Source organism: Protopterus annectens, chromosome 16.part0 (assembly GCF_019279795.1).
Source record: "Protopterus annectens isolate FY-2018-M chromosome 16.part0, PAN1.0, whole genome shotgun sequence".
Classification (NCBI taxonomy): domain Eukaryota; kingdom Metazoa; phylum Chordata; order Ceratodontiformes; family Protopteridae; genus Protopterus; species Protopterus annectens.
Genome location: NC_056750.1, coordinates 294,885,560 through 294,910,759, shown reverse-complemented (window position 1 = coordinate 294,910,759; position 25,200 = coordinate 294,885,560). Strand labels below are relative to the sequence as shown.

The following is a 25,200-nucleotide window of genomic DNA, read 5'->3' as shown; positions in this document are numbered from 1 at the left end:
TTAAAGAAGAGAGGGCAGTGTAAGAGGGCATCAAAGAAAAGTTGGGAGAAGAAAAGAAGGGAGAGTGGGGCTTTTAATGTAGGTTAAGATGGGGGAGAGGGAAGGGTGAAGTACAGCGGTTATAGGAGATGATGTCTGCATAGTGTGTTAGAATAAGATGCTTATGAAGGTCAGTGTTTGAAACTATGGATGGGTTGTGTTGAGAGAGCATGCCATAGTCATGCTATGTGGAATGACATTTGCATTTGGCTTTTGTGATTGTGTTGTTTTAGTTCTTTTATGAATTTAGGGCAAAGATTTATGCTTCTAAGATTTGTTGGAATTGCTTCCCAGGTTTTACTTGCAATTATGAAGATTTTCTTAGTAAAGTGGAGTTTATTTTCTGGACTGGAGAGATTTATGGAGCTACGCAATCAGAGCTTATAGTTAGGGTTTCTTATCCTGATTCTGTTGGCAAAGAAAATTAATATTACATTGTGCATTAGTTTGTATATTACAGAGCATAATACAAGTGCACATCTTTGTTTAATTGAGAAACATTTGGCTCTGGTAAGTACAGAGCAATAATGATGTCTTTGGGGGTGGTGGGCTAAGGTAAGGAATCTATATATGTAGTTAGCTGTAGTTTCCAGACAGGAAAGCTTTTTCTTAGATGCATTTACATTGATAAGGAGTATGTAATCCATTTGAACAAGTAGCCCTCCTTTCCCTATGGCATTCCTACTTTCTGGGTAGAGAAAGGGATTTTTTCCCCAGAATAGGATACAGTTAATGTTTGCCTTGGTGATGTTGATATGGTACTGGAAATTTAGGGAATGGTCCAACCGGATGCTTAGATATTTACAGTGAGATAAAGTTTCAATGGTTTCTTGTTTGTTATGTATTATGGTCCAGTTATGAGGAATGGTGGTAATTTTTGGTAATTTTTGGTTTGGTGACAAGGACTGTAGCTTTGGTTTTCTTAGTAGTAAGAATGAGATTGCTATTATTTAATCAACTGAAGAGGCAGGACAAGCCTTTCTTCAAATTGTCTTTTAATGGTAATGAGTGAAGGTTGAGATCTATGAATAAATATATGTTGTAACCAATATGTGTCTGGCAAGGTGGGATGGCAGTTTATTAAAAAAGGGGGCAAATAGTAGGGAAAGAAAGGAGTCTTGTGGTATCCCTTTGGTGAGTGGGGCAGATGTGGATGAGGTTTTGCTGATTTGAACTTTAAACTGTAAATTTTTAAGGGGGCTTTGGAACCTGGGAAGGAGAATGGAACTAATGGCTGCAATGAGTAGAGAGTTGACAACTAGGGGGTGGTCCACAGTGTCAGAGGCATTAGTGAGGTTCAAGAAAATAGCAATTGTGAGCTCACATTTATTCACTGCTTGATAGCATTTGCAAGCTCACGTTTATTTACTCCTTGAAGGATGTCATCAGTGAAAGTGTATATGGCTCTGATTGTGCTCCAACCTGACCATCAAACATGTCGGTGGGTAAAGGGGGTGGAGGTTGAGAAGTGCATATTTTTGATGTATTCAATAAGCTGCGTAAAGACAATTTATTCCAGTATTTTGCTGAGTGTTGGCAGTATTCATATGAGTTGGAAGGCTTTAACATCTCTGGGTTTAGGTATTTTCAGTATGGGACTGGCTATCACTTGATTCCATTCAGATGGAACATGGTTTTGAGTTAAGTAGAGATTATAGGTGCTTCACTGGGGAATAATGTAACCTTTGCCAAGTCAGACAACCAAGGGTAGGAGATCATCACTTCCATGAGTTGCCTCTGGAAATTTGGTACAAAAAATTTAGTATTTCTATACATGTGGTTATCTAGCGGTAAAATGGGGGGATGCATTTAGGTGGGACGGCAGTGGTAACAGAGAACTTGTAATGTGGTGGTGAGGAAGATGGGAGGGTGCTGAATTCAGTATGAAAGTCCTTTGGGTAGAGGGGACCTGTTTTTTAAGTATATGTCACCCTGTAATGTTACTCATCAATTTCCAGAATTATTCAAAATTGTTTTTCGGATTTTGTTGTTGGTTTCGAAGTGAGCTTCCTTTGTGTCACCTAGTCGCTTTTTGGAAATGTTTTTTTTTTAAACAAGAAACATCTTTATTGAAATATCATGTATGACAAAGGCCATATTACAGCTATAAAAATGACAATAAACCATAGTGACACAGTCTCAGCTGCAAACATTATATATGTGCCGGCATAGCTGTAACTGCAAACATTATCCATCACTTTTAACATATCCGGTCATTGTTAGTCAACCATTACATATCTCATTCAAATCCTGCCTTCTTTTAAACAATTATTCCTCCTCTGCATGTATTGATATCCCAGAGTTCCCATTTTTTCCTATATAATTTGCTCCTACCCACTTTTCTAAAGATCCCAGTTCCAGTTGCTTTATCTGTGTTAGTATCTTCACTACTTCTACAAAAGTTGGTTTAGACTTTGATTACCATTTTCTAGTAATTACTTTTTGGTAGCCATAATAATCAGACTCAGCAAGGCCTTACGATGTCTAGGCAATTCTGATTGTGTATCATAGCTCAAAAAAATAATTTCCCCTAGTTACTCCAATTTGCTCACCTAGCATCACTGACAAAGCAGTCTGCAGGGGATCTTCAAAATCTGCCAACTCATTATACTCCCAGAAAATATTTTCCCAGTTACTTCTTTCTGCCCCATCATACCTCCAACATTTGCTGTCTACCTGATGAAAATTTCTTTGAAGTCTGCTTAGGGTATAAAAATACTTATGTAAGCACTTCCAGGCAAAGATTCTAAAACTTCTAGATTTTGTTGCATATTTGGGAAACATACATACATCCCCAGTTTGTTTCTTTGTGACTTATTTATACAATCTCTCTTCCCAAGCCTTTCCAAACTTCTCTTATTGATTATTATAATTGTCATGCAATATTTATATGCTCCACTAATTATTCCTTTTTTAATGGCAGCTTCTGTTCTAGATTCTATTAAAAACTCTACCAGTGCTGGTATTTCCTTTAAGACCTCACTATTTATTTCTCTTTGCCTGTACTCTGATATCAATCCTTAATATGGAAGGCAATCTCCAGCCAGCAGGCCAAATAAGTTCTTGGCATCTTCCCATTCTATTACTTTTCCCTATTTGCTCCCAATACCTTCATTCCTTTGCCAGTTTTCTCCAATATATTCCCACCCTCTCTTGTAAATTATCTGTAATCCCTATTGGCAGAATCTCCTTTCTCCATTCCCATGTTGGCTTAGTTCTTAGAAGACCTTCTGCTACTTTATGAATATAACATTCTGCATGATTATTGTTGTTCTCCTTAAAGGTCTTCAGCCAATATCCCAGTCTCTCCCTGTTACTTGAGCTTCCCCCTGTTTCATCATAATCTCTTTCCACTTTGAATTATACTTTTCTGTTTGTGCTATGTATAGGAGCCTTAACTGTGTTGCTCTGAAATACCCCTTCCGTCCTGTTCTATTGGAAGAATAAGTTTATCCCACTTGACTCTTGCCGTCTTCCCCTTCCAGACAAAATTCTTCAGCTTTTTATAGCCACAACTTTTCCTCTGGTTGATAAAAATATGCCTGACCAATGTATAAGATTAAAGGGACTAAAAACATTTTCACTGTTTGTATCATACTATTGATATCCATATTACAGAGCTTCCATTTTCTCAGTTTTTGTATTATCTTTCATTTAGTCTCTTCCCACATATCCTTAGCTGCCACAGTGGTATCCTTTTTAATCCATACTCCTAAATACTCTGTTTTATCATGTCCCATAAATATGGATATTGCTGAACCAATTTGTATGTGGGTACATCATTTACCTCTATTGCTTTTGTTTTGACTTCATTAATTTTGTATCCTGAAAAGTTCTGAAACTGTCTCAATATGTCTCCAAGGGCCCTCTTTCCTTGGTACCAAGAACATCCTTGAATAGAACCCTTTTCCCCTTTGATTTGATGGCACAGGCTGAATGGTGCCTTGATCCAACAGATCTTGCAGGACCTTTGGAAAATGTGGCAGTTCCTCTCTGGGAGGTTGTGGGATGCCTCTGAAAGGTGGGAGTGAACTGTAGACCATGAAATAACCCTTTTTTATGATGCAGAGCACCCAAGAATCCTGTGTAATGTTTTCCCAAGCTGGAGTCAAAAGGAAAAGGTGATGGGAGGGGGGTGGGTGTCCAAATTGTCTGATGGACGCTGGTCTGTCTGGAAGGGCTGTTTTTGAGGTTGGGCTTGCTGGGAAATCCTAAATTGCTGAGGTCTCTTACCAGAATTTTTAGCTTTAGCTGGAGGGGGCCATGACTACCTTCTAATAAACACAGGTTTAGAAGGATAATTCCTTTGGAATTTTGGCACAGCGGAACCAGGATGTGTTTCAGTTCCTGCATCTCCTTACCCTTCTCCTGCAAGGTTTTAACAGTTCCACAGCAGCAGGCTAAAACTGAGCTGAATTGTCCAGAACAGCATCCATAAGTTTGGATTTAATGACCTCTGGTAAAGGTTAAAGTCTCCAGCAGGCAAATCTTCTTAGGACCGAACCTGTGGCAACTGTCCTAGCTGAAGCTTCCACAGTATCATAACTACATTTTATTGAATGGTGGGCCCCTCAACAGGATGCCCAAGAATGAAGCCAAATACTTCTCTGAGTCATTCAAATCTGAAATAATTTTAGAAAGTTGGGACAAAAGTTCCAAGGTGTATTTAGTCATGTGTGTTTGATAACTGATAGCCCTAAAGGCGAGGGTGGCAGATGTATGTACTTTTTTGCCTAACCTCTCCATATGTCAGCTATCTTTGTCAGAGGGAAGAAGAGTGATGGAAGGAAGCAACCTACAGGACTTATCAGAAGCTACTGTAATGACAGAAGGATCAGCAGAAGTGGCTTTGAAAAGAAACTTAGTCTCCAGGCACCTTGTAGAATCTGTCTGGTTTCATAGGTGCTAGCGGCTGGGAGTCAGGAGTCCTACTGGAAGATGCAAATGTATTCAAAAATGCAGGTGGGACAGGAGGTATAGCTGAGGGACTGGGAGTATCTTCCTGAAGTAATTCGTAGTAACATTTCTGAACTTCAGACATTTCACAATTGTTCCATTTGACATATGCTTGTTTGCTATTAAAGGAAAAGTTTTTATCCATATTCACATGTCTTATCTCTGACGTTTTTATTTGAACTCTGATGTGTCTCCATTGCCATTACTTTGTGCATGGTTTATGTTTTGTTTTCTGGCATGGTTAATTCCTTGTGGGGGCTTTTTCATCTCCTCAAAAAAAGGTGCTAAAAGGTATTAAAATTGAACGATTCAGGCTGTCATTTAGAGATGACTGATGTCAGGGTACATCAACCCCCCTTGGGATGTGTGAGGAAGCTTGTGGTAACTGCCCTTTGCCAACTCCACAAGAAGGGAGAACCAATTCTGGCTGGGCCAAAAGGCAGTCACCACAGTGATTTTTGATAATTCTTTCTGAATCTTTAGAAGTACCTTGCAAATCATTGGAAATGGTGGAAAAGCCAACCAAGGAAATGGCACAGCATCTGCTCTCCATGTTTGGATTCAAGGATATTTCAAACATAATTTTTCTTGTTGTCTGTTTTGCAAACAGGCAAACAGATCAACTTGAGGTGCCCCCCACACCTGTATCAAGTCCTGGAACACACATGTATTTAGTTTCCACTTGTGAGGATCTGTCTAGGATCTTCTGAGTCTGTCTGCCACAATATTTTGCTCTGATGGAATGCAGGAGGCCTGAAGAGTCAGAGCATACTGAACAGCCAATTCCCAAGCCCATCATTGTCAACTGACAATGAGGGTATGACCTTGTTCCCCCTTGTTTGTTGAGATAGCACATCACTGTGGTGTTCTCTGTAACCACCTGTAAAGGGCCTGCAACCTATAGATGGTGTACAGATTTCAAAGCATGAATCACTGTCACCCTTTCATTTATGATTATGCACTTCAGTTTGTCTGAAGAGTCCCACAGACCTTACACTTATACTTCCATGGGAACTGTCTGGACAGATTGAACTGGGGTTGGAAAGAGAAAATCAAGTCCTGGATTGACAGCTATTTGATCCCTCCACCACTTGCAATTTTCACCTTACAAACCCCAGTACAGGAATCTGAAAGTGCAAGGGGTGTAAGTGCTCGGCCCAAGAATCCAGCAAGTGGTGTCATGAGAATCATGGATGCCATGAGCCTAGAATCCTGAGAAACTCTTTTGCAGGACCCTAAAAATGTTGAGAAAAAAGTCAGAAAGATCTGGTAAGTTATGATCTTTTCTTTTCAAAGGAAAGCCTTTTGCTTGAGTGTATCTATCAGACACCTCAAGGAAACAATTTTGTGAGATGGGTGGTGTGAGACAAGACTTTTGTAGGTACAAGTGAAATCCCGATAGTGACATGAGGTTGGACACCTTTGGTAAGGACTTCAAACATCTGGAAGAAGACTGCAGAAATAAGCAAGTTGTTAAAATAAAGAAAAAATGTGGATGCCTTGCAATCTACAGTGAGCCACCACTGGAGCTAGACACTTTGTGAACACTTGCAGTACAGTGGAGAGCCCAAAATGTAATTTAAAATAATCAGAAAAATTCTGATTATGCAACCCAACAAATCTTCTCAACACCACAACACAAACAAAAGCTCTAGACTCAGCATCAGCACAATCATACACGCTTTTCATAGTATGTTTACATGAAACTTGAGTCAAGTTACAATCTGATTCAAATATAACCTGCCTTCTAGAGACAATGAAACATTCAAATTCTTCAAAACTATAAGCATATTTTAAAACAAACTTCCACATGTAGCCCTGATAATCCAGGATTCAAAAGGCAAACACAGTAGAAATAAACAGTCTCGTACTTTGTCTAACCACTTGTTCTCCTTATCAGAGGGTGGGAGGAAACCAAAGATTTCTTGTTAGCTACTGTTGTTGGAATTATTGCAGAAAAGTCAGCTAAGTTTAGAATAAAGGCATTTATAATATGGAGAGACCTTATACTGCTTAGCAGCTTTTCTTTGGACCCGCAACCTGTGAGTCAAGAAAAAAAAAACTTACCTAGGATTAACTTCAAGTTCACTATCTGACGTGTCAATGTTCTCTGTGATGAATCTCTGAGGAGAATCACCAATCTCTGTCAGCATCCTTATCCTCTGAAAACACATACTGTTCTCTGGCAATACCTACACTAGAACTGTATAAAGGCAAACAGGCCACAAAATTGACTAACTGCAAAAAACCTATTAGCCAAAGATATAACATCTGACTTATATATAGAAACAACTTGATCATATGCCCTGTAATTACATTTTTGTTCTTTTTTTTCCTAAGAATATCCCTATTGGGAAAATGGTCAGGGGACAGCCTATTATCCCTGGCAAGAGGTTGTCTTTCCCCAGACAGTTCCTGTACCTAAAGGCTTTAGTTCTCTCATACATGGAACAACCCTTGAAGATATGTCTAACACCCGGTCCCTTTTTAGATGCAAGTGGAGTGGAAGAAGCAGAAACAAGAAGTTATGTACTCACCATAACGTTCGATGTATGTAGTCCATTCTCACCTCACATTCTTACCCATGGGTTCGGAGCCGAATGTCGGCTCCGACTCGGCCATACTTTTTAGCTGGAAGTCTTTCTATTGGCTGGGCTAAGATGGCATCCCATGCTGCACTGCTCTCTATCCCCAGATCTAGTTTGCTGCGAGCACCAGCACTCATTCTCCATGCATAACAACACCTAAGGAAAGGAAAAACAAACCAAGAATGAAGGGAACTCTGAAACTAGGCTTAACCTCCAGATCCTCCAGGACGGGGGAAGGAGGGGGGTAAATAAGAATGTGAGGCGAGATGGACTACATACATCGAACGTTATGGTGAGTACATAACTTCTTGATGTTATGTAGTCCAATCTCGCCAACATTCTTACCTGTGGGACATCGTCCCCAGCACCTAAATCCTGGGAGGCTCAGTGGGAAATACTCCTGAGCACTGTGGAACCAAAGGAAGACCTGCCCCTAGATACCACATCTAACTTGTAATGAGTAACAAAGGTGTGAGGAGATGCCCAAGTAGCCACAACACAAATATCATCCATAGACAATCTGGCCTGAAAAGCTGTAGATGTAGATACAGACCGGGTAGAGTGAGCATTCTCCCGGAACGGTAAATCTCCCCCACCCCCGAGGTATAAATGAAAGAAATGCAACTGGAAATCCACCTGGACAACGTGACTTTGGAAACAGGAGACCCAATTCTGTTTTCCAAAAATGAAACTAACAACTGATCAGATTTTCTGATGTTTTTCGTTCTGTGCAAATAAAAACGTAATTGTCTGTGCACATCCCATTGATGAAATTTGAATTCTGCCTTGTTTGAGAACTGAGGAAAAAACACTGGCAATTCAATAGATTGGTTAAGGTTACTAACTGACGCTACTTTGGGAAGAAAGGAGGGGTTCGGTCTGAGAGAAACCCAGTCCTTATGAAAAATCAAATAAGGGGGTTTGATTGATAAAGCTTGAAGCTCTGAAACGCGTCTGGCTGACGTGATGGCTACCAAAAAGACAGTCTTCCAAGTTAAGAATTTTAAATCGTAAGTGGCTGCAGGCTCAAAGGAGGGTGAAGTAAGACCCTGTAGAACAAAGTTTAAGTCCCAAGGCATAACAGGTCCCGAGACCGGAGGACGAAGTAACAAAGTGTCCTTCAAGAAAGCCTTACAGAGTCTATGTGCCATTAGACTAGGTTAGTCTGCAACATGAAAGGTAGAAATCGGCTCTAATTGGACTTTAATGGTTGCGGCTGCTGAACCCTGGTTAAAAAGCATAGACAGGAACTCCAATACAGACGAAATTGGAGCTGTGTAAGGGTCAATCTTTTTGGCATGTGCCCAGATTGAAAACCTCTTCCATTTGCTGTAATAAATCTTCCTGGTCGAAGGCTTATGAGAGGAAGATAAAATATGAACCACCTCCGTCGAAAATTGGTGAAGCCTAACTAATGATGGAAGTGGAGTAGCCAGGCTGTCAACCACAGGGTCCGAAGAGAGGGATGGATCTGCCCTGACATGTGAGTCAGTAAGTCTGGTTGTGGGTCCAGAATCCAAGGAGCGTCCATGAGATAGGGATGGAGAAAGGGGAACCAAATTTGACGAGGCCAGTGTGGTGCAATCAGAATCATTTTGCTTCCCAAGGATTGCACTTTCTGAATAACCTTTGACAGCAAGGGAACCGGAGGGAAGGCATATAGTAGACCGGAGGGCCAATCATGGACTAGAGCGTCCCTGGGTGACTCCTCCTGAGGGGGGAATCAGGGTGAAGTAGCTGCTGCATTTGGCATTGAGGGGGCTGGCAAGAAGGTCACAGCAAGGCTGACCCCACCTGCGGAAGATCTGTTCTGCAACTTGACAGTTCAGGGACCATTCGTAAGGCATCATAATAGCTCTGCTTAGCCTGTCTGCGAGCACATTGGACTTCCCCGGAATGTGCATTGCTACAGAAAACGTAGGGGAAGACACTGCCCACTGCCACACTCGCATGGCCTCTATGCAAAGGGGATATGACCTGGTTCCTCTCTGTTTGTTCAGATACCACACCACTGACATATTGTCTGAGTGGATTGCAATAGTCCCAAGAGGAAGAAAACTCTGAAGTGCTTGCAACGCTAGTAGCACAGCTCTCATCTCCAAGACACTGATATGCAGATGCATCTCGTGCTCTTGCCACGTGCCTTGGACTGTCCTGCCTAGATAATGCCCCCCACCCCATCTGGGAGGCATCCGTGGTCACCGTGGCAACCGGGGGTGCAGGAACGAAGGGCTTTCCCGCACTGAGGTTGTCGATGCAAAGCCACCAACTGAGATCCTGTTTGCACCTGTCTGTGAGTAGAATAGGGTGAGAAAGTGGAAGATGTTGAAGAGACCACTGGACAAAGAGTAGCCACTGAAGGAGCCTCATATGTAACCTTGCCAGAGGGACTAACATAATTGTAGCAGCCATTGTCCCCAACAATTGGAGGACCCAACTTGCCTTCACTCTTCTCAGAGGGAGCAAGGCGTAAACTTGTTGTTGTAGGACTCTGATTCTTTACTGTGGTAGAAACGCCTACATGAGGACGGTGTCTAATTCAGTGCCTATAAAGGTGACACGCTGTGAGGGCAACAAGGCAGATTTTTCCCAGTTCATTGTGATGCCCAACTGTTGACATAGGTTGATAGTAGCGTCCCTGGTCTGAAGTAGTAGATGCCTGGTGGTGGCAGTAAGGAGCCAGTCGTCCAGGTACGGAAACACTTGGAATCCCTGATGTCTCATGTGAGCAGTCACCACTGCCATGCATTTGGTAAACACCCTGGGGGCTTTGGTGAGACCAAAGGGCAGGGCTCAAAACTGAAAGTGACTGGCTCCCAGCTGGAAGTGTAGGTGACTTCTGGATGCCCTGTCCATCTTTATGTGGTAGTAAGCATCCTTGAGGTCAAAGGAGCACATCCACACTTCTTTTCCCAACAATGGGAAAATAGACTGCAATGTGACCATTCGGAACTTGGACTTTTGCACATGGGTGTTCAATCGGCTGAGATCCAAAATGGGTCTCAGGTCCCCTGTCCTTTTCGGCACCAAAAAGAATCTGGAGTAAGTCCCTAATCCGATCTGGTCTGAGGGGACATGGTGGATGGCTCCTTTTTCTAGCAGCTTTGAAACTTCTGAAGCTGCGTAATCCCTTTGACTGGGTGGAACATCCAGGATTTTCTTGATTGGAGGGGGATTTGATGAGAAGGGAATGACATATCCTCCGGAAATTATTCGTAGAACCCATTGGTCCTGGGTGATATCTTGCCAGGCCTCCGGGTATAATGAGATTCGACTCCCGACTGGCTCCAGAAACGCACAGTCGGGCCTCCCATCAGGAGCGGCGGTAGGGAGAACCACGAAAGGAATCGCGGTCTCCCGAGTTGCGAGGGCCTCCTCTGCCCCTAGGGTGGTATCTCCCTGAATAACCACCCCCTCCCCTGCCTCTGGAGAGGGGCTCACCTTGTGCACCGGGAAAAACCCTCTGTGATTTCTTGAGCCACATTTTGCCATCCCTCTGGGCCTTGGGGATAAGGCCTAGAGGGAAGGGAAAAACGGACTCCTACGGCAGAGTTTTTCCCTCCTGCTCGCACCTAGTGAGAGTGTCTTTCACCTTGGTTCTGAACAAAGAGGAACCATCAAACGGGACATCAGTGAATGAAGAACTGAAGGCCTCTGCGAAATGACAAAGGCGCATCCAGGCCTGCCTCCTAAGAGCAACTCCTTAACTTGCTGCCTTACTCGCTCCCTTGGCTGTGTTGGAGATTAGCCTCATGGAGGAGTTTGCAATAGAATTGAGGGTAGACATCTGAGCATTGACCTTCTGGGTCACCACCTCAGAAACGTTACCCATGAGAGTATCTCCAAGCTCCTTGAGGAGATCTCTCTGGAGCCGTGTAAAGTGTGATAAGTAATTCAGTGACCGTAAGGTAAAGGTCGCTGAAGAAAACGTACGCTTGCCGCACTGGTCCATAGTCCTAGACTCCTTGTTAGGGGGATAGACGGTGGAAGAAGTCTCAGCTAATTCCTTCTGGGTGGCAGCTGCCACCACCATGGAATCCACAGGGACTCCCCTTGGATAGAAATTCCTTATCAGGAGGAGCAGACAAAAATTTATTGGGTCTCCTGGGGACTGGTTCCACAGAGTCAGGGGTTTCCCACACCCTTCGACAAACCAAATCCAGAAGCTCGAAGGGTGGAGATACCCAGGAGGTGGAGGGCTGAGCATCAAAGGCCTTCAGGAAGACCGACTCCTCCTCGGAGTGGGCTTTGGATGGCCAGTCACCTCTTTGCTTCAAAATCTCTAGGATGTCAGAGAAAGAAACATCCTCAGAGGATGACTTAGGGGACCCCTCCGATTCCTCGAGGTCGGTGTCTGATGTGAGAGACTCATCCTGAGAATCTATGTGCTTCCTTTTGCACATTTTCTTTCTGCGTGGCTTCTCAGGCAAAAACTCTGAGGGGCCCTCAGAAATATGGGGACCACTCATGGGGGTAGCCTGAGGCCTTGGGGCTCCGCTGTCCAGAGATAGATGGTGATCAGAGACCCGGACCAGTGTTGTAGAGGACAGAATGACCAACCCTTATGATGCATGGCCTCCAAGGCTGGTCCTCCCAGATCCGAAGAACGACCAGCCTCCGAAGCCGAGACAGGAGTCAGGCTTCCCCGCGCCGAAGTGCCGAGAGGTGTCTCGAAGCCTCTCCCATGGGTCCGACCAAAGAATCCTGAGTCCTGAACCCCGTGGATGGTGCTGACGGGGTCAGAGCTGATGTCGGAAGCGATAAGCCAGGAGGAGATGTCGGAAATTACCTAGGGACATCACACGGAGCCAAACACTCTGGCTCCAAAAGCTGAGATGTGCTTGGAGGAGGAAGTATCGATGCAGGTTGAGGGACCGGCTCCCGAGTTGACTGGGTCGGAGCCGAGAACAATTTAGCCAGTACCGATGACTGAAGAAGTCTCTGCACCACTCTATCGATGTCCACATCTGATAAGGTCCTGGAAGATTTGGAGGATAGGGAAGGAGATCGGGACCTCCTCTCTGAAGGGGACCTGCGAGGAGGGGATACTGGCCTAATTCTAGGTGACTGGCTCTGAACAGGCTCCAAGAAAATTGGAGCCGAAGCAGGTTCCATAACCACTGACACTTCCTGCGGCCCCGAGGACAATGGAGCTGAGGATGTCGATGAAGACTTTGCTATTTTCTCTGGTGGCTCCGAGGAGACTGATGGAGCCGGCGATCGCTTTTTTGCTTTTGAAGATTTTGCCTTAGAGCTGGAAGCACTCTCCGGACCCTACTCGAAGGAGGGTTTCAGAAGTCCCTTCAAAATCTATTTGTTCTTCCTTTCCTGAAGAACACACGGGCTAAAGGCATGACAGAAACTACATGATTCCTGGAGATGAATCGCACCCAGACAGTACACACAAACAGAGTGTCCATCAGTAATGGACATTTTATAACTGCACTTGGAGTACTTCTTGAAGCCTGAGGGCTTATGCTCCTTAGTATCTTTGGACATAGTTAACCAACAACAATTAACTAACTGAAAAATAGACCAACGGTCAAACAGTCACAAGCGCGGGAACAAGCCAAACAAAGACAGAACACCACAAAGATCTTTAACTCAAATGATCCTCAGACACAAATACAAGGGAGGAGGACTAATTCCTCTAATTTAAATGGTTTTAGTCCATGGGAAGACTTTAGCACACAAGGAAAGCAAGGGGACAGACTAGGTCCTCTAACTGAAACGGGCCTAGCCCATTGGAAACAGCTAGTGGGATACCACAGAATACGTATTCAAGAAAACACAACTTTTCCACAATACAGTCAAGAACACACACAATAGCTATTAAAATGCTTTTTTGCAAAAACTTCTGATATAAGAGGAAAAAGGGTACTTAGCCACAGCCAAGAGCGAGACCATGTCCAAGCTACACGAGCAGCAAACAAGATCTGGGGATAGAGAGCAGTGCAGCATGGGATACCATCTTAGCCCAGCCAATAGAAAGACTTCGAGCTAAAAAGTATGGCCGAGTTGGAGCCGACATTCAGCTCCGAACCCACGGGTAAGAATGTAGGCGAGATTGCACTACATAACATCAAAAGTTATGTACTTACCATAATGGTGTATTTGTGCTGCCCGTTTTCATCCTTCCTCAACGATTGGGTTTCAGACGCAAATTCATATCTGACTTCGGCCAATTCTCAGACTTTGGATCTGTAACTCAGGCTCCTCCCCTTACCCACAATCCTCTCCCAAGCCTCAAATTACATCAGATCGAGTTTGCCCCTTGATATCAACATATAGAAAATAAATAGTTCTGTAAATAGCTAGAAGTGTTAGCAAAAGTATCTGGAGCTTAGCGAGGGAAAATATCAAGAGGGTATACCTCCAGGTCATACCAGGAAACTATATGAATGTCTTCTACCAATGGAAGGGGGAAGGAGGGAGGTTAGGTTGAGGAAGGATGAAAACAGACCACACAGATGCATCATTATGGTAAATACATAACTACTATACCTGATGTTGTCTTTTTCATCTGTTCATCAACCATTGGGACAGAGTTCCCAGCTAGTATAACTCCAGGGTGGTCTCATGTAAGGATATTCCAGAGTACAGCAATACCAAAGGCTGCCCTGTTCCTAGACAGGATATCCAATTTGTAATGAGTTATGAAGGTATGAACACTGGACCAAGTAGCAGCAGCACAAATCCTCAGTTCTGGACAGAAATGTAGAAGTGGAGACTGAGACTGACTTTGTGGAAAGAGCAAGTGGTAGTCTTGGTAAAGTCAAAAGCAAACCTTTCTGTTTATATACATAAGAAATAAATTCAGTGAGCCACCTTATTAATGTAACTTTTGACAGATTGTCCCAATTTAGCTTTTGAGAATAAAATAAACAATTGGTCAGATTCCCTGAAAGTTTTTGTTCTGTGAAGATAAAATCTCAGTTATCTGTGTACATCCAACATATGAAGCATATATTCCCCTTTATTGGAGAATTTTGGGAAGAAAACTGGTACATTAATGGAATGGTTAAGGGCAAATTCAGAAGATACTTTAGGAAAAAAGGAAGGCTTGCTGTAAAGGGAAACCCTGTCTTTACAAAAGATGATTCAAGGTGGCTGGCAAGACAAAGCTTGGAGTTCAGATACTTACCTAGAAATGTAATAGCAACTATTAAAATAGTTTTCCATGACACAAATTTGAAATCAGTGTTTGCTGCAGGTTCAAATGGAGACTGACTTAAGGCCTGGAGAAGAACTGTCAAGTCCCAAAGACGGGCGGGGTCCTTGATATGTGGTCTGAGTAAAAACGTACCTTTGAGGAAGGCTATGCATAACTTAAGAGAAACCAAGAACTAACCGTCTTTGCCTACATGAAAATTGGAGATTGCTGCCAACTTCACCTTGATTGTAGAATAGCTGGATGCATTACAGAAATGGAGGCCAGAAATTCTAAAACCACAGGAATGGGTAGTGAAAAGTGGTCTAACTGTCTCTCATTGGCCCAGACAGAGAATTATTTCCATTTGTTCTTGTACATCTTCTTAGAGAAGGTGTAAGGGTGTGTAAAACCTGAGAAGAAAGTCTAGACTGCTTAGCTATCACAGGAAGTGGAGAAACCATATGGTTAACCTGAGAGCTTGTATGTCTGGGTGAGGTAGTCTGGATGGATGAGACAGAAGATCCAGATAAGGATCCAGTAATAATAAAAATCCTACACCCTACCATAAAAATAGCAGAAAAGAGAGGGATGGATGGAGGAAGTGACTACTGAAACAGTGAGCTATTCAAACTTCTACTGTTATGGTAAGTTTACTTACAAAACTGTACTATGTTCATCATTATATCAGTGTTGTAGTAGCATAAACTACATGGGACAGATACTAGAGCTTAGAAAGAAAGGGAGCAGGAAGAAGGATAAGAGTTTTTGGAGAATAGATCTAGCAAAGACTTCTCTCGTAGTGCTTAGTAAATATGTACTTAGTAATGTAAATAATGTTTGCAACCCCAAAAGTGTGTAAATGGGTTGTTGTTTTCCTTAACTGTATTCAGTGTTTTGTTCAGTAGTATTTGTCACTTTAACAGTAGACAGGAACCTAACTGTATTAGCAAGAACAGGTTTGCTGAATGAGTATTTGCAGATATTATAAAAAGATGGCGGACACAAGCCCAGGCATAGAGTGCTTGTAAAGGGAAATTAGTGTCCAGAGCAATGGAAACAGAACCAACAGAAGTGAAGAACATTGCAGAAATAGATGAAAAATGTTCCAGCAAGAATTAATCCAGAAGGAACTAGGATCAGAGACTGTTTTCAAGGAATATACAACTGAATTCAAAGTTATGCACTTACCATAACGATAGAGCCATGTTGTCTGATTTTCTTTCAGTTCAGAATCTGACCTTGGCACTGATTTCAAAGCGTCCACAGTTCCAAGACTCTGATTTCTCACCTACCCATTATTTCCTGAACTCCACCCTAGTACCTCAGATAGAGTTTTCCCCCTACAGTACAAATGAGACCTAATTATGACTCTATATTAGAAGACAGAAAGCAAGAACAGAGAAAGTGATAGGAAATCAGCTGGACAGGACTGTTCACAGACAGGGGGTACAGTAGCGACCACCAGGTCATCTCAAAGCCACATGTGTCAATTTGGTATGGGGCAGGAGGCAGGGAGGTTGAACCACACGAAAATCAGACAACACAGCTCTGTTATCATGTTAAGTACATAATATTCGTATCCAATGTAATCTATTTTCATCCAGTTTAACATATGGGACAAACTCCCAAGCTGTCTTTCTCTGTGGTATCAAGGAAGGACATTCCTGAGGATGGTGGAACCAAAGGAAGAGTGAGATTTGAATTGTACATCCAGTTTAAAATGAGATACAAAGATATGGACTATGGACTAAGTTGCTCCTGCACAAATGCCATCATGGAAAGCCACTTTGAAAGGCTGTTGAGGTGGCGGTTGCTCTTGCTGAATGAGCTTTTGGTTTGGATTGTAAAGACAAATCTTTCTTGTTATAGATAAAGGAAATGCACGCTGACAACCATCATGATGGTGTAACTTTGGCAACAGCTTTACCAAATTTTGGTATTGAGAAAGCAATAAATAGTGGACTACATTTCCTGAAATTTTGTCCAATGAAGACCTGACCAGAGTTGATGAACATTTAGAATGTACAAAGTGTATTCCCCTTTGTTTGAGAATCTGGGGAAAATACTGGTAAATGTACATTATATGGCTTTCTAAATGAATCTGTTCATGAGTGGTAATGGGGTAAGGGCATAAACAAGGCCTGGGAGCCAACTGTGGACCACAGCATTCCTTGGTGATTAATCCTATGAAGGGATCAGGGTAAAGTTACTGCTGCACTTGTTACTGAGGTAGGAGGCAAATAGGTCACAGCAAGGTTGACACCACTGATGAAAAATTGCAGCTGCTGTTGGACTGAGGGACCAGTTGTGAGGGGTTAGGATAGTTCTGCTCAATTTGTTTGCCAGAACATTGGAAGACCCCGGGATATGGGTTGCTGTCAGAAAACGGTGCAAAAATATTGCTCACTGCCAAACTCTTATGAACTCTCGACACAGGAGGTAAGGATGGGTTCCTCCTTGTTTGCTTGATGTACCACATGACTGCCATGTTTTCTGCATGGAAATCACACCTTTGGGAAGGACATCATAATCTCCAAGACACTGATGTAAGATTGGCTTCTAAAGCTGACCATGTGCCATGGACCATCCTCCCTTCAAAATGCTTTCCCCCAGCCTAGAAGGGAGGTGTTCTGTGGTTATTACTGATACTGGCAGATCTGTGTGAAAAGGTCACCCTTTGGTTACCAAAGAACAGGTTATCCACCAAGGAATGTGTTGCTTGCAAAACTGTGTAAGTCGAAGCTTCGCATGTTGAGGGTGAAATTTCTGGGACCACTGAACTGCTAGAGTCCACTGAATCATTCACATATAGTAGCAGGCCAGTTGAATCATTCGAATTGCAGATGCCATTAAATGCAACAGATGCAAAATCAACCATGCTGGAGGAGAGGGATGATGAATTACCCACATGGCCATTAGACGTAAAGATGTAACTCTGTGGTAAGGAAGACTGACAATTTGTAGAGTTCTGTTGAGGTGGCATCCTACAAATTTTATCTGCTGGGCTGATGACAACTAACACTTGGAAAAGTTTACTGTTACACCTAGGTCCACTAACAATTGAAGCACAAGGTCCAAATGATGTAGTAGCAGATGCTTGGAAGCAGCAGTTAGGAGCCAGTCATCGAGGTAAGGGAAGACTTGGATGCCTAGTAGATGCAAGCACACTGCTACCACGGCCATTATCTTGATGAACACCCTTGGGGTTGAGGTGAGACCAAAAAGGCATGGGTCTGAACTGGTTGTGATGGGCTTCCAGCCAGAAACAGGGGAAATTCCTGGAGTGCTTCTCTATCTTCACATAACTGTAAGCATTCTGGAGATCTATTGAGCACATCCAACCATCCTTCCTCAGCAGAGGCAATATGGACTATACTGTGACTATCCAGAATTTTCTCTGTTTCACGAACAGATTCAACTGACAGAGATCCAAAATTGGTCTCAGGGCACCGTTTTCTTTGAAACTAAAAAGAACAATGAGAAAACTCCGGATTCTAGATGGTCTCGGGAGACTGGTTGGATTACTCTTTTTTCCAGCAGCTTGGAAATTTCTACTGCTGCTGGTCCCCACTGACTGGTAGAATGTAAGGAATGACCTTCTTTTTCATAGAGGAAGAGCAAATGGAATAGAATAGTCTCTGGAAATTATCTTTAGCACCCACAAATCTTGTGTTATGCTTTGCTAGGCTTGAGGGTGCAAGGATAAGCACCCCCACATTGCCTCCAGAGTGCAGCAGCTAGGCAATCCTTCCAGGACACTGATAGAACTTCTAAGTAAAAAGACCAGGGAAGCCCTGGTTATGAGGTCTGCCCCAGCCACTTGGGTGACATCCATTGGCATTTCCCCTACCTCTGACACATGGAGGTTTATGACAAGGAGCATCATGATAAGAACTCTGTCATTTACGAAACTACATCTTTTTCCCAGCCCTCTGATTCCTACAGAATGACCTCGGGGGGGTGGAAAACTGGATTCCCACTGCAAAGAGAGTCTTGCCATCCTGCAGGCTCCTGGTCAATGTGCCTTTAACTTTAGGTCCAAAAAGTGTGAAGCCATTGCATGGGGCATTGAAGAAGGATGTCTTAAAGCCTTCCATAAAATCACAAAAACGCATCTAGGTATATCATCATAGAGTAAGACCTGTTTCTGCAGCTCTGACAAAGCCATCAGTTGCATTAGAAACCAGTCACATGGCCACATTAGTAGTTGACTGTAGAGTAGAGAGCTGGGAGTCTACTTTCTTCTGAAGATCCACAGGCAATACTCTGAAGACAGACTTGGAGAGTTCCTTAGTCAAGTCTCTCTGGAATCTGGTAACATGGGAGAAGTAGTTCAGTGATCAAAGTGCAAAGGTCACTGAGACACAAGTCTGTTTCCCAAATCTGTTCAATGTGCTAGATTCCCGGTTAGGAGGATAAAGAGAGGAACTTTCCTTGGATAATTCCATTTTGGTGGCCACTGCTATGACCATGGCAAACACTAGTGGAGCCTTGCTCTAATGTTTCCTGTCCTTTGGAGCAGCTAAACTCCTGGGTGGCTTTTTGTGTGCTGGTTTCACCACATCAAGGTCCTTCCATGCCTGCTCTGCCATGAGTTCATTGGTAGTGCCACCCACAACAATGTTGAGCTGGAACCAAAAGCAACCAGAAATACAGAATTCATGTGGTGAGGGATCTTCAGTGGACCATTCCCCTCTCTGTTTTATAAGCTCAAGGATTTCACCAAAGGTGACATCTTCTGAGAGGGATCCAAAATTTGTTTTCTGTGAAAGACTCAGGAGAGGAGTCTATGTGCTTCTGTTTTCATGTCTGTTTCTTATGAACCGGTTCTACTGGGAGGTCAGAAGGTTCAGAATCAGACTGGGAGGTAATATAGCAAGTGGCTCCAGAAGCCTGTGATGCTGAATGTCCCTGTCTGGCAGGATGATGAGAAGAAGAGGAAGAAACAGGATCCATCTGGGGTTTGTGTGGAACCCAGCTGGATGAAAATATTTTCTCTTTGGGCATGGCCAAGACTCTTTCAAAAGCCTCGAAAGACAAAGCCATTGTTGGAACTGAGGTTCTCCCATGATCCAAAGAGTTAACAGAACCCTCTGCACTGATGATCTTCCAACCCTGAAGCTGATCTCAGGACCAGACGTGTCTAGTGCTAGTGCCGCAAGGGGAAGGGATAATTCCAAAAATCTTGGTATCGTACTGCCCCCTTAGAAAATGACATTGATGCCTTGGCTACTAGCCTCTTCTTGATCCAATAATTTCAATGTCAAAAGTAGATCATTCTCTCGGCTCCAAAAAGGAGCTATGGAGTCAGCTGGATCCAGAGCCACCAGAACTGAAGGATGGACCAGAATGGGAGACATGAGTGGAGGCATAGTGTCCAATAGTTGGTACATCCCAGGGGACTGTACCAAAATAACCCCAAGCTGGATTTGTCTCAGAAATTTTCTCATCATCCTGTCAATGTCATATTCTATTAGGCTCCGAGATGATCGAGCAGAAGATGCCCCCGATGATGGTCTGGAATACCTTTGTTCCTAAAGGACTGGAGAATACAATCTTCAGCTCAACAGTTCCAGTGAGAAGCAAGGCCGAGGAGATGCAGGACGGATCTGAGAAGCTGTCCATTCTAACCTAAAGATCTGTTCTAACTGGCACTGTCGATCCAAAGAATGCTTCTTAGGTACACCAGAAGGAGACTTGTATGGTTTCCCTTACTGATTCTTATCCTTTTCTTTTTGTCTTTCGCTTTTTCTTGGGACTCTAACTGGATTTGGGCCTATCTGGCTTCCTGGCTGGAGAGGCAGAAGAGGAAGATCCCGCCAATGAAGACCTTGTCTAAAGAGGGAGAAGTCCCATAATGATTACTTTTTTTGAGTCTAGTTTGTAATGCCCTAGAGCTAAAGGAGGCACATGACTGGTAATCAGTATCTAAATGGGCAGCACCCAAATAGTAAACACACAAAGTGTGGGGACCTTGAGGGGGAGCTTATGCTCACATCCTCGCAACTCCACCATTTAAGGGAAGGACTGAAGCTTATCAAAAAAAATATCAACAAGTCCTAGACTAGAAACAGGCACACACTCACAAGCTAGGAGAACTAAGCATCTAAGAATATAAAATATAGCTATAAGAGTTCTAACAGGAAAACATCTCTATGTTAAAGTACTATGAACTCTAGCTATAAATTAACACTAAATCTTATACTAGCATAGTTCAACTATAAAAAATACTGCAACACACAACACATTATATTCTAACACAAAAACCTTAATGTAACTATAAAACAGTTTTGGAGGGAAAAAAAATCTCTCGGTAGGAGGAGAAGAAGTAAAAAATTTTCATCAAAGGATATAATGACAAGACAGAGTCCTCACAACATGTCTGAAGACTTCAGGAGGCAAATGAGAATTGAAGTACTATGGTGGAGTTCAGGGAATTATGAGTAGGGGAGGAGTAAGAGCCCAGGAACAGTGGAAGCTTCGAAATTTTCACAGAGGTCAGATCCTTTTGAATACAACAACACATATGTTGCATCGAGTGAAAATAGACAATACTTGATCTAAAGGCAATAGTTAAGTATTTTAGTTAAAACCAGAAGAACCTGCCTTATCTGCATTTGTATACAATAAACTGCATTATTTAAAAAAAATAATAATTGTAGCTTCAGCTGCATTTATCTTCCACAGTATTACAAAAACACAGCTTAGGAACCCCCATACTGTCTGATCCATAGTACTCCAGATTACATACTACTGTCCAGCAATGTTCCCACATCAGAACAGTACAGCACATACTGTAAACACCCTCAAGTTCCTTGTACACAATTCATACATGGTACACATTGTGCTCTCCATTAAAACTGAAGATATCCTCCCCCCTCTGCTTTGTGTACAGCTGAAGAGGAAGATGGGCAGTGCTGTACTGCTGTGAGCCTAATGAGCTGTCTAACCTACCCCTACCCATTCAGACACAGTGGGATAAATACAACTAAGTAAAGGAGGGTTGTATACAGTATTGTATGCCCTCCTATTCAGCCTTAGAGTTCATGCATTACGAGCATCTTCTTGCTTCTGTTCTTCAGTATAGTACACAGTGCTGTCCTTCTATGTACCAAACAAGGATTTCTATATCTGTTGAACATTGTTAACTGGACCAACAGTACTCAATACTCTGTTCAAATGAATGACAGATAGTACTGTTCATTCAGATATTGTGTATACTGAACATAGAGAAAAAAAATTAGTTCTGTTTCTGAATGAATTATCTGTTTACATAGCACCTGAGATGGTTTCTGAATACTGGTGACCACAGCACAAGAAGCTGACCATGTAAAAATCTATGTGTTTGGCTCCACCGTTGCAGCATTCTAGTTCTTCAAGATATCATACTGCATAAGATTCTTTTAACAGCCAGTGAATCATAAATGGCCAAATTGATGACTTTCTCATAACTGTGTTCCAGTTCCCACATTTTCAAAAAGGAAGGGAGTTAACTGACCACCTATATTTTTCAGCCTGCTTTTCACTTTCTTTTTTACTGATTGTAGAACTGCAACAATAAAGAATAAAGTAGTAAATGGTCATTGTCACCTACTGACATCTTATCCTGTACTAGAAATATTTTAGCTTAAAGTTTTTCTGTTTTCACACTAGGCATATTATACTCTTCATTCCTATATTTAATAGCTGCACACTAGTTGCCAGAAACCTATTCTACTTTAAAATCATTATCGAAGATGACTAACAGATGTGTGCTCTGAAGCAAACTAATTTTCCACTGCTATGACCCTGAGAAAACTGTTAGCAAATTTTATAATAAATGAACCACATAAATTTGAAAACAATAAAAATGCTTAAAACAACTTAGACTTACCTGGTCTCCTGGTGGCCCTGCAGGACCTTCTGTCTTCCCATCATCTCCCTGCTCTCCCTAAAGAAGGAAACATATAACTTATTAAAATATTTTTTCTCTGCAAATGCAACAAGAAAGCCATTGAAATTTGGTCTAAGTTCAAATGTTTCTAAACTAACACAGAGCACCAACAAAATGGAAAATGTGTTAATGTAGTTACATGAATAAAATGAGTTCCTTTTCCTACAGTACTGCACAGGGTAGTTATATAATTTATGTAAGATAAAGCACAAGCTTCTTACTCTCTGGCATTGGTAAGACTAATGTAATTCTTTTACCATTAACTGAACTCTAGCATATGGTGAGTACAGTGCTCAGCTTTAAACAACAGCAAGTTTGTACTTTAAAAGAGAATGCCAGATGCAAGAACATGGACCGTATAGCCATTCATCACAAGTGATATGTTATACACTTAAATCTGCTGAATACTGTATTAGGTAATGCTATGTTTTGTGGATGATACTGAGTTGAAAGTTTACTGAAATTAATTTTTATCATGAATTGTTTTCTGATTTATTTTTAACACAATCTTTCCATCTACCAAAAATATTTCTCACATGACATGGTCAAGTTTCAGTGGGAATCTCCAATAAGTTTAATGGGAGATTCAAAAAAGAGTGAAATATATTTGTTAAAGATATTCAGCTATAAATGGATGTCTTTTACTTCTTCGTTCGGCTTTTCCCGGTTAGGAGTCGCCACAGCAGATCACCTGTCCGGTCATGATTGGCAGTAGAGTTTTACGGTGTCGAGGTGCCAGCCCGATGCCCAACCTTCCACAGAAGGCACACACATGCACACACTCACACCTAGGGCGAACTTAGAGTGTCCAATCCACCTACAGCATGTCTTTGGGATGTGGGAGGAAACCCACGCGACCACAGAGAGGACATGCAGACTCCGCACAGAAGGCACCCCAGCTGAGGATCGAACCAGAGAACCTCTTGCTGTGAGGTGGCAATGCTAACCACTGCACCACCGTGGCCGCCCCTATAAATGGATAAGTCTAACTGAAAGAAATAAAAAAAATTGATAATCTATTTAGTCTCAAACCAGTGATTTATAGTCTATTCAGCATGTTGCATTTCTTTTCTTTCTTTTTTTTTTTTGGGGGGGGGGGAGGGTGCAGTAAACTAAAAAATGTAATAAAGTCTTTAAAATGGTTTACTTTTATTTTGACATATTGCAATCCTTAAATCATAGAGTAAGGGTTATAATTATTAAGAGCTACACATGACAACTTCTGTCCACCTTGGGGGACTCCATCTGACAAAGTGTGAAGACTACTAAGCTAGAAAGTGCAGGTGTGTAAGTTGAACTTACCATAACAGTAGATGTTAAAATGATCACTGCTGCAGTAGCCTTTATCCATATGGATTATATCCTCACAAGGATATATCAGCCGGCCAGCTTCCAAAGCATCAGGGCACCTTCCACATGTCCAAATTGTCAGGCAGTTCTAGCTAAGCTGACTAAAAGACAAATTTGGGCACAAAGCCCTTCAGAGACAGAGGAAGGCTGAGACCCCAAAGGACAATGCTAGGAATAATAATAAAAAAAAAATGTCTACACACTGACATGAAAAACACACCAAAATACAAGGAGGATGGAAGGAGGGAGTGACTACTGCAGCAGTGATCATTCAAACATCTACTGTTATGGTAAGACCAGCTTATACAACTGTACTATAGTCTTCATATTGATCACTGCTGCAGTACCCTTAGCTATATTGGTAGATTATCACAGCTAACTATATTTGGGAGGTGGAAGGAGAAGGGTCTAGGAGCCTTTGGAGAATGGTCCTAGCAAAGCTTGTTCTACATATACACAAGGAATCAAGCTTATAGAGCTATATAAAAGTATGCACAGAGAACCAAGAAGAAGCTTCTAGAATAGTTCTAAAATGCAACCCTTTCCAAAAGGTCATAGATGAAGCCAAGGCCATGGCAGAGATGGCCTTGACTCAGTCTGGCATAGATTTAACATGGTAAATACAACAAAAAATAATAGCTTTAGACAACTGTTTGGAAATAATCTGTTTTGACACAGGTTGTCCATTCTTTTTACATTCACAAGAAAGGAGCAATTAATCTGAAGATCTAAAAGATTTAGTCCAGTTAAGCTAGTACCTGAGTTGTCGTTCGAAATCCAAGTTATGGAGTAACCTCTCTCCCTCATTTTGATGTTCAGGAAAGAGTATGTGGAGATAGATAGTTTGGCTTAAAATAAACCTGGATACCACTTTAGGCATAAAAGAAGGATTAGTTCTCAAAGAAATCCTGTCCCTATGGAAAATGAGGCAGGGTAGACTCACCATAAGAGCTTGCAACTCAGATACCCTTCTTGCAGAGGTCAGAGCAGTTGGTAAAACTGTTTTTCAGGTTATGAACCTCAAGCTGCCAGATTAGCCGGTTCAAATGGTGCAAGTATTAGCTTCTTTAACACAAAATTAAGATCTCAGGGAAGAGCCACCAGTGTACTTGGAGGCCTCTTATGCAAAACCACTTTCAAGAATAGTTTGACATGAGACTGCCTTGAAAGAGGAGGATCCA

At 42.3% G+C, this 25,200-nt stretch overlaps 1 protein-coding gene across 1 annotated transcript in view; it reads right to left on the bottom strand.

Moving 5' to 3' along the window:
- Positions 1–25,200, bottom strand: part of LOC122790588 (collagen alpha-1(XXVII) chain-like) — a 1,538,899-nt gene that overhangs the window by 723,516 nt on the left and 790,183 nt on the right. Inside the window, exon 21 of the mRNA XM_044058114.1 lies at positions 22,610–22,666. Coding sequence (XP_043914049.1) covers positions 22,610–22,666 — 57 coding nt within the window. The remainder of the gene's footprint in view (positions 1–22,609; positions 22,667–25,200) is intronic.